General features: G+C 41.3%; 2 protein-coding genes across 2 annotated transcripts in view; one reads left to right on the top strand and one right to left on the bottom strand.

Annotated features, from left to right (window-relative positions):
- The window catches only part of LOC134539361 (uncharacterized), a 66,957-nt gene extending 49,139 nt beyond the window's left edge, over nucleotides 1-17,818 (bottom strand). The window contains exons 1-4 of the mRNA XM_063381345.1: nucleotides 17,637-17,818; nucleotides 17,108-17,270; nucleotides 15,970-16,915; nucleotides 5,931-6,088 (exon numbers count right to left, since the gene is read on the bottom strand). Of these exons, the coding sequence (XP_063237415.1) occupies nucleotides 5,931-6,088; nucleotides 15,970-16,915; nucleotides 17,108-17,270 (1,267 nt within the window). The 5' untranslated portion in view covers nucleotides 17,637-17,818. The remainder of the gene's footprint in view (nucleotides 1-5,930; nucleotides 6,089-15,969; nucleotides 16,916-17,107; nucleotides 17,271-17,636) is intronic.
- Nucleotides 1-18,301, top strand: part of LOC134539640 (uncharacterized) — a 560,732-nt gene that overhangs the window by 120,242 nt on the left and 422,189 nt on the right. The window lies entirely within an intron of this gene.

The raw sequence follows: 18,301 nt of genomic DNA, 5'->3' as shown, positions 1-18,301 counted from the left end.
TTTATTAGACGTTGTCACGTCAACAAAAGTAAGGGGTTTGAAAAATAAGCTGTGCATTAGGGGGGGGGGGGGGGCAGACAAAATTATTTGTTACCCTGGGACTCTTAGATTCTCTAAGGCCCTGCATGCGGGGTTCATGATTTGTCATACAGTGGTTCATCACAAAAAAAAAAATTAAGACACCCGACTTTAGGGACGAAGGACTTGCGACCACGTTGTCGACGACATCCTAGAGCGTCGCCGAAGTAAGCCCCGCGCGTCGGTGGCGGGGGTCGACGGGACGCGACGGGCCGGAAAGAGGAACCGGGGGCGGCCGAGCACGCGGCCCCCCCCCCCCCCCCCCCCCACCGCACCGGAAGTGACGCCAGGGATGCGTCCAGCCGCGCCGACACGCGTCGCGGCGCCGACCGCCGCCCGTGGCCGTCTTTGTCCGCGGCCGGCGGGCCTCGGAGCCGTTTCCCCTCCCGCGAAGCATTTTAATTGCTGCGTCTGATGATTCGGGGAACACGTTTATTTGTTCGTTCGGTGAAGTGGAAAACGGTTAAGCGGCCGGTAGGGTAGGTCGAGGCGATGACGTCGTCGGAGCGTGAAGTGAAAGCGTAACGAGAAGCGCAAAGGATAAGGAGTGGGGTGCTCGATGGCATCTCTGCATTATAGCGCAATGGCATACTTGCTGTGTGAATGTTCGCTCCTAACGCGCGCAGCGACCGCGCACACGCGTTTTTGAATTGCCTCCCGCTGTGGAAGTAGTTTTAAAGACGTATTCACGTAATATTTCTTTTCTTTTCAGATATCCGAGTTATGTCTGTTTGGAAATGGCATTCAAGAGAACGCTGAGGGCGGACGAGTAGCTCTGTTTCCGTATTAAGTTTTTTTTTAAAACTTAACTAGAAATATAGCGACACTTCTTGCTGTGTTCTTTAACGCCCACTTTCCTGTTTTTTTTTTTACATGCTTTATATTAGCTTCACCTGTATGTTTGTCTGTCCGTCTGTAACTCTGTCTGTCCGTCTGTAACTCTTTCGACTAAGAGTGAGTGACGCATCACTGTAAAATGTCCCACCCATTTCATTACGTTCGTTAGCCGAGCGGTCTAAGGCGCGCGACTTCTGTGACGTCAGCTTTCGTAATCAGCGATCGTGGGTTCTACTCCCGGCCACGTCGTAAAAAATAATGTTTTTTTTTCCCCGGTAAATTCTAATATTATATCCATACATCTAACTGCAAATGATTCGTAGAGACTTTACCATTTCTTTGTGACGTTGCAACTCCAAATAGTTATCTCAGATGGTAATAGGTAGTGTCGGTAACTCATTTCCCTATGATAATTATACATAAATATAGTTTAAAAAACTAAAAAAACATGCTTTTAAATAATATCAAACTAAAAAGTTAAAAATAAATATAGTTTAAAAAACTAAAAAAACATGCTTTTAAAGAATATCAAACTAAAAAGTTAAAAATAAATATAGTTTAAAAAACTAAAGAAACGTGCTTTTAAAGATTATCAAACTGAAAAGTAAAAAATAATTTTTAAATTAAATTTATGACAATAGTATATAAGCAATACTAGTATAAATGAGAAAAAAGCATGGGGCGCTTAATATTCAAAAAATATGGCACAAAGCGCCTCAAGCTTTTTTCTCATTTATACTAGTATTGCTTATATACTATTGTCATAAATTAAATTTAAAATTTTTTTTTTACTTTTTAGTTTGATAATCTTTAAAAGCATGTTTCTTTAGTTTTTTAAACTATATTTATTATAGCACAGAGACGTCACGTATTGGTACAGTCTTGTGTCATGTGACTTGTCTCAAAATTTACAATGCTCAAAAGTATTTTCGGTGCTACCCATCTGCCAAGTGTCGCTTGCATAGCATCACGTGATGTTTGGTTGACGGACACTGAGAAACGCGTGAAGTTTACAAACAATTGTCAACAGAAGTACGCGTAACTATTTGTACTACTACCTGTATAATGTAATACATGTTACACGATGCAGAATATACGCACGTCTAAACCGTTACATTTCCCAACTGTTTTTATTTTATTTATCATATTTGAATATAACTGTTGAGGTTATTACTTTTTTTTAGCCACGGACGATAAGTTGTTCTGTTGAAAACTCATAAAGAATGCTGCAAAAAAAAAATATTAAATCAACTTTTTTTTTTTGCTATTCAAATGTACGTATGTATAGTAGTTGAGATGGGGTTTAACATGAAAAGTTGACTCTAAAGGGCGGTTAACGCCGAAAGATTTACTGTAAGAATTGTAGATTATGCAAAACGTCTGATAAAACGTTCATTTTGTTGGGTGTCTACACGTTCCAACTTTGCCCCCGTTATGGCCCGTCTACAATAGCAATGTCCTAAACTGTGTCCGAAGGACACTCGTCGCTGATTGGTCCACGTGACCCTCTGACGTCATGCGTCAAGTGGGCGAAGGTCCGAACCTACCTGGTCCGAAGACATTCGTCAATTTGAACTTTTTGTCCCAACCTGTGTACTTCGGACACACAAAAAGAACAGAACACTCACGATATTTGAATTTCCGGTTCCCGTTTGAAAACGTGGTGTTTGTTTTTGTTAATGAAGGAAATGGAAGGTGTTGTATGTCAAGAAGAGCAAGACGACATTTTAATTAGTGCTGTCCGATTGCGACCTGCGCTTTTCAACGTAAAAGATGCAAACTTCCTTACTGAATAAATATATAATATTGAACTCCCACAACTTTTATAAGTTCAATCTCATACTACAAAGCATCAAAACAATAAACAAAACCATTTGGTTTGGCACATTTACTGCGCTCTGGTGACAACTTTAGAAATCAATACATTCTGACATCGGACATCGCAATTGTGGACAGGGCAGTTTTCGGCGAGACAATGTGACGTCACTCACATTCGGATAAGGACACGGACCACGCACAGGTTCGGACTATTGTAGACGGGCTCTTATCCACGCAAGTTTCAAACCTCCATGAGACCAGTTTAAAGGATATCCGCAGTGGAGGAAGCTTTGTTGTAGTTGACCATTTTCTTTGCGCAGCTGCATCAACCCAGGGGAAGGAGAAAAGCAATAAGAACACGATGGTCAAGAGAATGGTTTTTCAACCGAAGCAAACATTCGCACATAAAGTTTTTGAAAGAGAACTGTGGGGCAATTATCTGCGGATGGATTGCATTGCGAACGTCGTACATAAAAAAAAAAAGACACGCGCATTTGAGAGGCTGTTTCACTGCGTGTCCTCGGAATACAATGCCTCGTCGTTCTGCCTTTCGATTCGTCTGTGGTTTTAGTTCCGTTTCGGTAACGCGTCCACTTTTTACGTCTGCACGCTCCGTGTTAGCGGTTATGATTTATCCAATACGTTAAAACGAACAGTCATTCGTTTCGTTTAAAACTCATTTAAGGATGTTCATATTTAATTTAATGTTCAATTTATTATCACTAGAGACCGGAAAAATTCGGGAATTCATTTCGAGATAGGCTAAAATACAAATAATTATACCTCAGTGGTGCCTCTGCTATTGGCTCACAACTCACCTGGATGACGCTGGGCCAATGAGAAACACCCAACCAAAGCTTTATCGAATCACAGGCTGCTACATTGGGATGTCTCACAAGACGGCAGCCAATGAGTGGGTGACATTTGACCGAGTGTACGCAGAACTATGGAGTTCATCCTGGAGGTCATTGAACCCGCGAATTTTTCAGGTCCCTAATTATCACTATAATTTTTACCTTCTTTCCACATCTCCAATAAGTAAAACACTTCGGTAATTATAATGTATTGAAAATTATTCTTTCTTGTCACATTTTTTATTATTCCTCATAAAAATAGTTGAGCATAAAATTTCAAGGGAATTTGATAAAATCATCTTGAGTTGGATAAAAGAAACTACTGCTTAGGAATCAGGAATGTATGTATATTTAGAGTTTATTTTTTTTCTTCTCGGCTTTCTCCTTTAGTATTAAAAACAAATCGTGTGGACATACGACATATCTGATTTACATTTTGTTTCTTTGAAAAACATATTGATGTTATTTCTTGAATGTACAGCGTATACCAGCAATGGAGTTTGTTCATAAAATTTATTGTTTTAAAACAATCTTCCCTATAGGTTTATAAACGACGCAAAATGTTCAGAAATTATATTTTAGAATTCTGGTTTATAAAATACGCAAGGTGCAATATCGCACGTCAATGTTAATAAATTTATAACATTCTTGCATTTTCGGGCGGCCGTATTTGTTGTGAAATGTTCTGAAAACTTTTAAGACCCAGACGTTATGTACATAGAGGCCCACGTTGTTATTTTTACTATATAAATCACGTAAAACATTAAGACAGTGAGTGATAAATGTAAGTTTTTAAAATCAAATTATTGAATTTTTTGCATGATCTATAAATATAAATTCTGAAAATAATCCAGGGGTAAAAAGTATGTTTTCTACTGTTTTACATTTTTAGGAAGATTCCAAAGAAATATTACCTATTGTAGCCGATACAATGGTGCGACTGCCGGACTTTTTTTAATATATAAATACATATTCGTTTCATGGTACATTGACCCTAAAATCATCGTCCACTCAAAATTTTATTTATTTTTTGTGTACACGATAAGACATTCAATGCTGGATGCATTAAGTTAAAAAAAAAAAAAAAGAACTTTGAAAATATTTTCGCTGCATGGAATATGAGAAAATGTAAAATCGATCCCCTTTTATTTTTATATTGATGAACATTTAGGATGTTAGGTCGGCTACAGTAAGTTCTTTAAATCTTCCAGGAGTTTATAGAAGTTTCCAAAATATTAAGGAAAAAAAAGTTACTTCGGACTCTACCTACGCCTGTTGCCGAAAGGGATTTTTTAAGCTATAAAGTTGGTGACGTCTTGCGACTTGCATGCTTTGTAAACAATTGTGACGATCTTGCGTTGGTCGCGTAGTTTATAAACCCGACCTTAGACATTGCTTCACCCTGGGACGCTGCCAGGGGGGGGGGGGGGGGGGGAGAGACCTCAAGAACAAACAAGCGAAGACAGAACTAGAATTACAGCGCAACTTAGTTACTTAAGGTTACAAAAAAGATTATTTTGGAAGGCTTATTGCAGTCCTTAGTGATACTTTTTACTTCTCATTATAGCCAGACAGAAATTGTGTTGCCAAGTAGTACAGATGTAATGCCGCTTTCATATGCATTGCTGTAAGTATTATGTCTTTCATACAAACATTACATTTATTTTATAACGTATATTTCTTTATAGCTTATTTTAAAGAAATCATCAGTTTACTTTAAAAACATTAAAAAACAATTAAAATCCAAAAATTAAATTATCAGTTTCCTTTTATTATGAAAAAACATTTCCTAAATGTCTTATGCGTAAACGTTTGCGCTCTAACAGTTTTATGTGCCTTGAGATTTTAGTATAACAATTAATCTTATTTTAATAGCCATTATATAGAGACCTGCAAAATTCGCGGTTTCGATGGCCTTCAGGGTAGTCTGCACATACCCCTGTACACTCGGGCAAATAACGCAAGTTCATTGGCTGCCGACTTGTAAGCCGTCTCAGCTGGTTTGTCTGTGATTCGATGCTTCTTTGGTTGTGGGTTTATAACCGGTTGAGATTCGTCCAGGTGAACAGTAGGCCAATAGCCAAAATTATCTCTAAGAGGTATATGTGTTTGAATTCTAGCCTATCACCGAATGATTCCGCGAATTTTTTCAGGTCTCTAGGCCCATTGATAGAGAAAACTTAAACATAAAAAATAATTAGAGATGAAATCCTGGCATCGGCCCTGCTTCAGTGTGCGGGGGCTACGGGAGGTGCAGCAGGTGCCACGCACACAGCCTTGCCCGCGGGGGGTTGCCGCCCCTAACGACGGACCGGCACGCGGCGGCTCCACACGGTCACTCACGCCACTGCCGTCCGCCACGCGAGCAGCTGGCCCGAGCCGCCTCACGGAAACAAACCATTAACGCTCGGTCGGGGGCCGCCACCCCCTTCATCGCCAGCTTCCCCTCCTCCTTCTCGTCCACCCCTCCTACACTCCCCCTCCTACCAGGGCGATCACGTCTGCCGCAACAAATACGCGGGTCGTTACCACAACGCCGAAATACCATAACGCCGAATGTCACATTTGACCACAACGCCGACAGCTAGAAAAGTGGCTTGTACCACAACGCCGAAATAACAACTGAATGAATTTGTGTGTGTTTCTTAAATGTACCTTAACGCCGAAATACCACAATCAAACCTAACCTTACATAACCTAATCTAACCTAGCTTAATATAACCTAGCCTATCCTAGCCTAGCCTAGCCTAACCTAGCCTAACCTAACCTAGTATAACCTAGTCTAACCTAACCTAGTCTAACCTAACCTAGTCTAACCTAACCTAACCTTTGTGGCAGTCCGACATTTTTCTTTTTAATAAAACTTTGACGAATACGGCGAAGCATTTTATATTTAGTAATAAATTATTCCTTCGCATCCTGCAAATATTCAATAGAATTCCTCAAATAGTCATCATTACCAACAACTAACCTCGCCTGATACATCGCCATTTTATTTTCTGTTGCTTAGCCTCCGGTTAAGCAGCTAGCGGCCGGTTCATCCACCCGCTAGGTTAGCCGGGACTTTAACTGGAAGGTAGACGTTAACAGGGAGTCATAAAACCGAAAGAGCTAGCCTGCGGTTAAATTTTATCCGGAACTTTAGCCGGGGGTCATAAAACCGGCCCTTAGATACGTTGGGCACAGGTAAAACCTGCGCAGACACAGGGAAAACCCTGGGTTGGCTACTGGAAATAGAAGGATGGTTCAGGAAGAAGAGTTGGACAGAGTAGAAAGAGTCTACCATGCGGGGGTTCGGGCGCTTGGGACCATGTAAAATTTGAGACAGAAGCTGTTGTACAGTTTTTATCGTTACGACTGAACACCAAACATCATTGAGGATTGTAACTGGGATCTAAACAACTCCGCCCTGTCTAGAGGCGTTAACAGTGTCAGTAAGGTGTGGTGGTAAGTGCGACGCTTGGGGGTGCTTCTAGCGCGGTATCGACTTTGCGCAGGGCTGTGGAATGGCGGGCAGACTTCTTGCCGTGCGTAAAGCAACTGTGAGATGGGATTTGAGTGGAAACGATAACATTATTGTGGCGGAGAAATGAAGGTAAATGTGTAATGTAAGGCTCGGTTGTTTCATGCCTATAAATAATCCTGGGGAGGGGGGGGGGGGGTGCGTTTTTAGCCATATTTACTCTCCAAAAAAAAAATCTGTGTGAATACGTAATCCGAAAACAGAACTACTTTTCCGACCTCAGCGTATTCTTAAATGCGTTTCGTTAACAGACACCACTCTGATATCTCGAGCAGTTTTTATATACCTTGGAATTTTTTGACGTGACAACGTCTAATAAATCGATGAACGCCGGCTGCACGCAAGAAAAAGTGTCCCGTAACGCACATTGTCCCGTTACGCTGTGTCCCGTGACGATCATTGTACGCTTGCGCCGCATCTATCTCTCTTCCACTCGATTGGTACAACCATCGATTTGACTTTTTCGAGGCACATTAAACTTGAAACACTCCCATTCGTTTCCTACTTTTCCTATCATCGTCCTATCCTTAACAGAATAACACAGATTGGAACAAGTTAAATAGCAAACATGTATAAAAGTTATAGTTAAAATAATCTCTTCGTTAAAGTAATAAACATATTTGAATTAATTAGTGCAAATAAAAGTAAATTTATCAATTAAATTGTAGATTTCATTTCACTCCTTCTTTGTATTCATATAAAATAGTGATATTTCAGTAAAAATGATTGAATTTTATTCATAAAAGTATGCAATCATTTCATCAATGTTTTATTATGACGTTTTCACGTTAAACTATCGTCCGTAAACCGACTTTACAGACAACTATTTTTTCTTCTTCTGAGGCTCTGCGCACCGTGTGTGTGTATTTGTGTGTGGTGTGTGTGTGTGCGCGCGCGCGCCTCGGTCAGGCGAGGCCCTTAATCACGCGGACGTCATTCTAAATATAAAGCTGAAGAATCTCGGAAACCCTAATAACTCCACGCTCAGCCCTCGTGCACGCCCGTCATGGGAAAGCGCCGTGCCGAGACAGGTCTTGTGGCATTCCCCCTTGGTTCGGCAACCCCGCGGGGCCGACACAACCTGTTGCACGAACGAGATCTCGCGCCAGCGTCGGACGAGGTCGCCTTGGGGAAAAGAAAAAAAATAAATAATTACGACGCGCGTGGCTGTATGCTGAAAAATCGAGGCGACCTATTCCGTCCGGCTGATTTACTTGGGCAACGTGGCTGTCAGGGTTCTCCCCGCAACCACGCGGACACAGACAGCATTTGAGCAGCATTTATCAGCATTTGTCAGCATTCGAATAATGTAAAATGACTGAGAGAATAATTAACTTTTAACGTAAAGTGATTGTAACGTAGTGTAATAGATACTTGTCGTGCATTAAGATATGTTTCTTTAAGTTTGTAACAACCAGGCTTCAGCCCTCCCCACTTTCTAAACGAGTTAATTAATGATTTATAATGTTTTATAATCATATACAGTACTTGGTGTTTTTTTTTCATATCATGTAAATACCAGCTGTTGATCCTTTTGATAAATATTTGTGCATTTTGCAACACTATTTGAATAATGTAAAATGACTGAGAGTAATTTAAAGTGAATGTACTTAGTGTAATAAATACTTGTCATGCATTAAGTTTTGTTTCTTTAAGTTAGCAACGCCTTTACCTGGGCCCTACTTAACTAGCTATAGTCTAGCGTTAAGGGCCCCGCCTGCCTGCGCACACATACAGCATGCAGAGCTTCAGATATGAAACTACGCCATTTGAAAACTCCTCGAGTTAGTCAGAGTGATGTCTGTTTACGAAAATCATTTTAAAAAGTACTGAGGGTGGATAGGTAGTTCTATTACCGTATTTTTTTAGGACAGTGAACAGGGCCAATATGTGTGTTTTCAGAATAATTTTTAGAGATGAAACATACTGTACAGATTCTTGACAGCACCCAAGGGCCTTGCATTACACCTTTATCTTAATTTTGTCGCCTTAAAATGTTAAGGTTACCGCTCAAATTTCATCGTTACCCTATGCACGACGAGATGACTGCGTGCTAGTTCAGAGCCTTTCACTTAGAGAGGATTCCGCAGGTGGCCACCTTAAGAAAATGGGAGTTAGTCTGGCATCAACAGCTGCTATGGCTGGCCAATCCCCAATAACCACATGATGCATGCTAATTTTCCTGAATGAATAAAACCCCGAAAACGCGTATAGGCTTCGGCCTGAGACGCAATCTAGAGTCTTCCGTAACCCAGACCTTTCCCAACCCAGTACACTTAAAAGTAAGTTACGATCAAAAAACATTCCCTCTGTTGCACGCTCTCAGACGCCAGCACAGCCACATGTTTAGGCTTTTTTTTAATCTCATTCTGACGGCGCCGATGTTTACTGTACACTAGAAATATATTACGAGTGCCAGTAGCCGCAGGGCTAATGATGTATGCTCTGGCTAATGAACCGATATTGTTGACACTGTTAGTACAATTTTTGAAAATCGACACTTTTACACGTCAACATTTTTCAAATTGAATGTGTAGTCCAATACACTCACCATAATCGCAACTTCGGGAGCAATAATAATGCTTTATTTTTGGTTGAAAAATATATGTAATACAGCTCGTTCGGAACCACGGCCATAGCAGGTTAGCCATTTTCCCGGATTATCGAACATCGGTGTAGTTTCAACAGGAATACCATATGTGAAACTGCGTAGATTGAAGTGTAACCTGCTATAAAACAGAAAACTCTGAACTGAAATTAAAATTGTCTGTAATTAAGAACTCTCGTGTGAAGTAAAAATGCCGTCAGCGCAGTTATGCGGTCTGGTGGCTAAGAGTAACAGCTGGGATCCTCCTGGAAAAAAATATGTACTAGTCTTTCAGTACTCGCCAGAGATGAGTGAAATCTACCCACGGTAACAAACAAATTTGTGTCGTCTCATGTTGCAAATACACCTATAATACGAAACTCGGACACGAAATTAAACGTAGAATTATTTTAAATAATGCCGAGCGTGATAAATATATGCGAATTGTGTTTCCAAGTACATTTCTTGACGCGAATCACACCACGTAGTTTCCGCATCCGCCGCTAGAATTCGCTGCCGGAGTAGCTACGTCGACCATTGAATCATTGGTTATAAAACCGAAATTAAATTATTTCCGACAAGGAATTGTATTAAAATTCTGGTAATCTTGCTAAAATTAACTGAAAAGTTAATACCACGTGTATAGTTTCCCTTTGGCTTTGTGAACTTCGGTTCGAGCCATCCGCCACGGATGGCAGCGCCGTTTTTACACATTTCCGTTTTATTCACGAAATACAGTTTACCGTGCATCGTATGTTATACGTGAAAAAGAATAATAAGAACACGAGCGGATCGATTGTTGGCGGATTACAGAAAGAACCTAACTCTAGAATTCTGGATTTAAACACCTTGAGAGCCACAATGAAAGCATAGTAGAATATGATTTGCCTCGTCGCCTCCACACCCCTGCTCGCGAAGGGGTGTTTTTTTTCCCTAACCTAAGTTAAAACTAAGTGTGTAAGGGAGGGGTCTAGGTAGGGAAGACTCTAAGTGCGTCTCAGGGCAAGCCCTATACGCTCTAAACATGCGGGTTTTTAACCATGCAAAAAAAGGTCACGTGCATCATGTGCTAGGAGGGGATCGGCCAGCCATGGCAGACGTTTTCGCCATGACTAACTGCCCTCGCTCTTAATTCTGGACTAAAACTAGATAAGTTGGGCCCAGGTAAAACCTCCATGGACAGAGGGAAAACCCTGGGGTGTGGACGCCACCCCCCCCCCCCCTCCCACCCGGCCAGGTGGGTGCGTGACGTCACGCGGGTTGCCGCGCATGCGCCCTGCCCTGCCCTGCCATTTAGGGCGTCGTGCGTCTCGGTGTCTGGGTCTCCCTCCCTCCCCTCCGTCCATTTGCCCGCGGTCACGCGTCGTCTATGCGCCCGTCGCTCGCCAGACGGGAACCGAAGCGCCCCGTCGGCTACTCAGGGCCACGGCGTTTTTTTTTATTATTATTTCACTCCAAATCCAAAACAATGGGATTTTACGTGTTTTTTTTTCCATCCCGAGTTGTTTACCTGGGCACACATCCGCAGGGCCGGTGCAAGGTAAATTGGCGCCCTAGGCGAAACACCTTAATGCCCCCCCCCCCCCCTTCCCCCGGACGGACACCCCAAAAAAAAAATTTCCTTGCCTCAAAATACATCACGTAAGCCTAAGATTTTGTCAACAATCAAATGTAAGCAGGCTTGTGTTTTTTTTTTTTTTACTTTTTTACTTATTACAAGTCATAAACAGGTCACCGTGGACTTTAAATAATTACTTATATCAATATAAACATTCCAAACTGTTAGCAAAAATCCATTTTCATCTAGTTTCAATAATCGTTAAACGTATTGTATGAGCTGTTATGTGTCGTGCTGCGCCGCCCCCAGCTACTTGGCGCCCTGGGCGGTTGCCTAGTTCGCCTGTATGGACGCGCTGGCCCTGCACATGCGGCATGCAGAGATTCAGAATAAAATACGCGAAATGAAAACTTATCAAGATATACGAGTGGGGTCTGCCTGCGAAAATAATTTTAAAAAATGCTGAAGGGGGAAGAGTAGTTATGTTTACGTTCTTCTTTTTTTTAACTCTTATTTTTAGAAAACGCGTGTTTTCACGTGAGCACAGTACGGATTGTTGAAAGCACTCAAGGGACTTGCATTGTAACTTTACCTTAATTTCTTTTCCATATAATGTTATGTTCACAGTTCAAATCTCGTAGTTGTCCTAAGCACGACGAGAAGGCTCGGCGCCAGTCCACAGCCTTGCGCTTAGAGGCGACACTGCGCTAGAAGCACCAGCGAGCGTCGCTCTTACCATCCAACCTCACCAACACAGAGCTATAGCTGGGATTTGGCAAGCACCCAACTACGCTGAGGTGGTTGGTTGGTTGGTTTTGCTAAGAAGCGAGATACCGACAGCTAGCCCAATTATTTTCTCCCGCCACAATCTCTCTCTCGTTATGCGCCATCTCGTGGGAAACAAGGAGAAAACTGAAACGGTGAATTGGATGATGAATGGATCACGCAGGGCCTTAGCTAGATTTTTGTGATGGAGATTATCCAGCATGTGTATATATATATATTTTTTTTTCTTGATGATTATTGAATCTTCTTAATAACTGAATTTCTAAGAAAAATTGATTGCCACACTAAAATCTCTAGTAATAGTAGACTATTATCACGCAATCGTTTACACATATAAATTTAGCAATGATTCTCCTTAAGAAATAAAACTGAATATTTTATATTTATTCTCCGTTCACTCTTAGCTGAGTTCTGAAATAAACAAACACCGGCGTATCACTGCGCCGCGTCAGCAAGTGATAGGCTGAATTCATCTGGCGCGCCAAGCACTAGTTGCAACACACACACTTCAGTACAGTCGGTGCTAATAAAATAACGGAGACGTAATATAACAGGAAGCACCGTAGCACTTTGTTCAGCGTAGGTGGTTCATTTGCGAAGAAAAAACTATGCACTTTACGCCTGATAACCGTCTTCACAAAATCATTACAAGTTTTTATAACAGGATACTCAAGTTTTCTTTTCTTCCCGGAAGATGTTAATGTCCCGGTGTCCTGTAATAATTCTTTCCTTGCACGAAGCACACTGCTCTTCGAAACACGCCTAAATTCCGCAGTTAAACTCGCGATATCGTTCACACGACAATCAGGATATTTGTCTGAAAATGTTTTAAAAACATTCAACACAATAGTTTTCTGTGCACTTTTCAAAGGCTTTCCCGTTCTGTGTTTTACAAAACTCGGTCCGACGTCAGCCATAACAAACCGCGCGGGCGCGAATCTGAAATACAATTGTTGCGCCGGGCATCAACTGTACACCGTACAGTCCCTTTTGTCTATGCCAGCGTACACACGGCGTCTGCTAACATAATTGTAAGTAAATACTTGCTGACACATTAAACTGTATTGGAAATTAATGGTGAAACGCTATAATGCTATATATCAACAATTGTTATAAAAAAGGCAGTGTAAAAATACTTACAAATGGTACGTAACCAAGGGACTATTTCTTGCGCACGAATAATGTGCGTGGCGGCCGGCAGCCAATAAAAATGTTTGTTTACAAGAGGCTTTGTTTATTCCAAAACTCAGGTAAGAGTGAACGGAGAATAGTATTTTTATTTTATTGCTTTTAATATATATATTTTTTCGAGTAAACTGTTCGACGATTTAATTAAAACAAGTCATATAATATATGCTATTAAATTCATCAAGTTTGAGGAATTTCGGGCTGTAATTGGGAGAGAATACATATTGTAGCCCACGATCGATTACGTCGTACAATAAATGGTCCTTCTGATACAATCTCTCTTTGTAACCTTATCAGCCAAGTAGCTGTAATTTTCTTATTGTGTCTTCGCCTGTTTTTTTTTGTTCCCCCTATCATGGGTCTTGGGAGGAAGTGGTTCCAGACACCCAACGTCCCTGGATAGCGTACTGACGGACAGTGGCGTAGCCAGGATTTGTGTATGGGGGGGTGTTAAGAAGCATGCCCCCCCCCCCGTATTAAAGCGGGGGGTGGGGGCAGGGGGTCCTCCCCCGGTAAAATTTGGATTTCAAGGTGTAAAATAGTGCTATATTAGCAGTTTTAGGTTCTTAAATTTAAATATTGTAATGGTAAAAATTTTTTTTTAGTTATTTTAAATATGAAATTTGTTTGAGTGATGAATAAGAAATTAATTAAAGATTTGGTGCTAAGGGGTGGGGGGGGGGTGTTTGAACCCCCCCCCCCCCCCCCTGGTTACGCCCCTGCTGACGGTGGCTCTCTGGAACTGTCTGTCTGCGGTCCGCGCGGCGCCGGTGTCGCGTGCCGGAGAAGACAGACGGCACTCGGCGACAGAGCTGTCCCCTGCAGGATGTCCACAGTTAGTACTTTCGTACTAGATCTAGTACTTTTATAACTTTATCAGTGGTTTAGTACAGATCTAGTACATTTTTCTTTAATGTAATAATATTATTGTAACTCCAATATGTTTTATTATTAAGCGTAATTATTTTTAAAAAACTATGGAATGTATGTGTTTGTGGTGTGATATTTAAGTTTGAGCATTTCAATGTCACGATAACTTCCTAAATTGTTAAAAACCATAACAAATTATAATTTAGTACTTTTTTTTTTCTAATCTAGTACTTTTTTCTCGCCTAAGTTGGTACGAAATATTTTTTCCTTGTGGAGACCCTGGTCCCCTGCCCGGGCCCGGGGGAACCGGGCGTGGTCCGCGCCGCGCCTTGTTCGAGACCCGCGGGCCCGCCCGAGGCGAAGCGATGCCATGTTAGGCGCGAGGCCGGGCCCGCCTCGCCGCCTCGCCGCCTGTCCGTCGCGGGAAGCCTAAGATGGGGGTCGTTACCACAACGCCGAACGTACAATAACGCCGAAATACCATAACGCCGAATGTCAAAATTGACCACGACGCCGACAGCTAGAAAACTGCTGTGTACCACAACGCCGAAAAATGATTTTGCAGGGGAAGGGGGGGGGGGCCACAAGAGCAAAATGAAAAACAACTGAATGAATTTGTGTCCTAACCTTACATAACGTAACCTTTGTGGCAGTCCTGCAATTACATTTTTCGGCGTTAGTGTATTTCGGCGTTGTGGTACACAGCAGTTTTCTAGCTGTCGGCGTTGTGGTCAATTTCGACATTCGGCGTTGTGGTATTCGGCGTTGTGGTATTTCGGCGTTGTGGTGCGTCCCCCCTAAGATGTAGGGGAGACCGGGGCTGGTTGTAACAGTTTCGCTATTTTATTTTTTTATCTGATCATGGATAACATAAACGGCACTTCTGATTGAGCTAACTTATTCAGTAGTTATTCTACTTTTACAAAACAATTTTTACATAAAATTTCCTCTAGCATATTTTTCTGTACAAATCTAAAACCTCGGAAGTGTAAAGTGTTACAACCTGCCCCGAGGCGGGGCTGGTTGTAACACACATTGGGGTAGGTTGTAACAACATTACTACAAGGTAAAATATAATTTTTACTGGGATTACTTATAACAAATTACTACTTATACAATATATTTCAACAAAAATTATTATTTTTTCACTTGTTTAACTTCAGTTTGTCAAATATTAAATGAACAGTGGTCCTCACTCAGAGATTTCATCTGATTGGCAATTATGACAAATATACATTTTAGATTTTTTTGCACAAGAAAAATGCGACCATAACTGGCAGTTTAGACAACGAACCCACTCCTCTCCTGGTTTGCTTGTAGAGAATGATTCCAAACACACTAAACAAAAGCACTCGCTTTCTTCCTCTGATGAGCTGCACTCTGCTGATCTTCGTTTTAGAGAACGTTTGGGCGTGGATTTTGCAGGCATGCGCGTTTGTGATACATTCCCTTTTATCTTAATCAAGCCTGGTGTTCCTCGTTTCGCAAATTCTTCTTCAATGGCTTTCTTCTCTGGAGTATCCGTCAAAATGGCACTTTTCCTGGTCTTTCTTCCTCCTTTCCTTTTCCTTGGAGCGACTTTAGGAAGAGGTAGAACCACTTCTGGAGAAAACTTCTCTGGTGTGTGGGAACAGTTAGAAAAAGATTGAACTGGTGTTCCTTGTGAATCCCTGGACACATCGTGTGAACAACTTGGTGCTAAGTCTGGATCAGGCCTGTCTGTCACAAACGAAGGAGCGAAATCGGCATCCTGAAATATTTCCCTATTATAAGGATGTATTCCACATTTCTCAAATCCTTGTTGGATATTTCTTGGCGTTGTGGCAGTGGAAAAGCTATCTTTAAGATTGAGGGAATATCATAGATTGACATAGGCTTAACTGTGCTCTCTGGTGTTTTGTTGTTCCTCAACCATGCATCCATTGCCCTATTGATCTGTTTTTTGAGTGGGGCAAAAACACTTCGATCAAGTGGCTGAAGGCGATGAGTGCAGTGAGGTGGGAACGATAGCATTACAATGCCATTTTCTTTGGCAAAATCTAAACAGTCAGGAGCTAAATGCGACTGATGATTGTCTAGAAGGAGGAGGATAGGTTTCTCTGGGCTCGAACGAATACAAGAAACAAAATGCTTAAGAAAAAGCAAGAACTCTACCTCCGTAGTCCAGCCAGACTTATTTGCAGCACCTATACATCCAGTTGGACCATCTCTGATGAAGTGATCATAATACCTTACCCTAGGAAAAATAAACATAGGAGGGATAGCATTTCCAGCAGCATTTACTGCTACAGTTAGAGTAACTAACTGCCCTCGTTCAGATGATGTCATTGCTCCAATTTGTTTTACCCCCTTTCTTGCTACGATTTTTGAAGGATTCTGGACAGTAGTGACCCCGGTCTCATCTACATTCCAAATGTCATTAGCTGTGAAAGAATGGCGATCATAAACTTCAGAGAGTTTGTCAAAAAATTTGGAAACGTTGGCACGATTAAAACTAGAAGCCCTTCCCAAACTAGTTGCCTCTGGAGTCCGAATGGAAAGGTCTGGGTGGCGCTTTAAAAAGGAAGAGAGCCAATCTGCACCTGCTAGTTCTTTGTCACTCCATGTGTTTGGCATGGGAACATTATACTTCTTCCCACATAAGAATGCAAGATGACGTACATCACGTGGAGTGAGTCCAAAATATATGTCAGAACATGTTTTTATGTAGGAAACAAGAGCGATCTCTTGCAAAGGTGTAAATACCTGTCTGTTCCCATAATAACCAGCCAAAGGTTTCCACTCCTCTCGAAAATTAATATCGACTGCATTTAAACCTGAAACAATAGAAAAACCATACAGGCCTATGTTAATTTTGCTCCTGTTTTCACATAAGAAAATCTAAACTACGCAAAACCATATTTTTGTACTAATACAATAAAAAACGTTTACAACCCATTGTTGAGACGTATTTATGTTAGAAATCAAGCAGATGTAATTAAGAAAATTCATTAATGAATGCAACTTACGTTTGTTTTTCTTTTTTATGTACCTCCCAAGTGTCACATGGCAGATGTTGTACGTTTTCGCAGCATGCCTAACAGATCTTCCTTCTCTTACAACTTCAGCTGCTTTCTCCAACATGTCAATAGAATATTTTCCTTTGTCGGTTTTTCTTTTGTAGTTACGCATCTGAAATTAAAATTTGACTGGAAGTTATTAATTACATCTACAAGATAAAACCGTTTAAAATGTATTTTTTTTCTTTCATAAAAGACTTAAAAGGAACAATAAATTAGGTAAACGTGGTCACGGGGTAGGTTGTAACAGTACGTGGGGCAGGTTGTAACAGATTAATTTCGCTGTTACAACCTACCCCATGTGACATCATTATAGAACACATTTAATTTTACCATATAGTTTGTATTTGTTTCCAATGCCAACAAAACATATCAGAACCTAAAGCTTAGGAGATTATTTTGCCCCGAAGACATTTTCTAAACTCCCTATACATTACGTACAATACGAATGTCAGTCAAACAAACAATATTTACTTACCTCGTCCAAAAACAAATTTTTCCTTCTTGTCGCCAGTGAAATCGTCCGACTGCCACAGTGTTACCACTCGCACTGAAGGCATCATAATGTGCCTTGATGGCTGAAACGATGATACGCTCTTGTGGCTGGTCGTGGAACTATTCGCCCTGTTACAACCTGCCCCTGTTACAACCAGCCCCGGTCTCCCCTACATCAAGTTCTGTCCCTGCCCGATTACACCCGAACAATTCACCTTCGACCAACCTCGGGTTTATTTTTATATATATATATATATATATATATATATATATATATATATATATATATATTTCTCAGTTTATTTTAATGTAGCTATACTAACCTTAACTAACCGTCCATAGTGTTTTAAAGTGTTTGAATGTAGCTAACCCTACCGGACCACTTTTAATATTTGAATTCATTTTTCCTGCGCAAAAATAAAACAAATCCCGAAGTTGGCCGTAACTCGGCGCCGTCAGTAGAGAAGTGAATGCCCGTTAAAAAGGCTTGAGACATGCTACATTGCGAAAGTACGAGCAGTGGAGACCCTGTTAGTCGTCACGGCATGGGGAGACCTAAGATGCACATAAAGTTCTGCCATTCCCGATTACACCCGAACAATTCACCTTTCGGCCAACTTCGGGATTTGTTTTTTTTTTTTGCGCAGA

Source organism: Bacillus rossius, chromosome 15 (genome assembly GCF_032445375.1).
Source record: "Bacillus rossius redtenbacheri isolate Brsri chromosome 15, Brsri_v3, whole genome shotgun sequence".
Classification (NCBI taxonomy): domain Eukaryota; kingdom Metazoa; phylum Arthropoda; class Insecta; order Phasmatodea; family Bacillidae; genus Bacillus; species Bacillus rossius.
The sequence above is the reverse complement of the archived record's forward strand: the minus strand, read 5'-3'. Positions and strand labels throughout refer to the sequence as shown.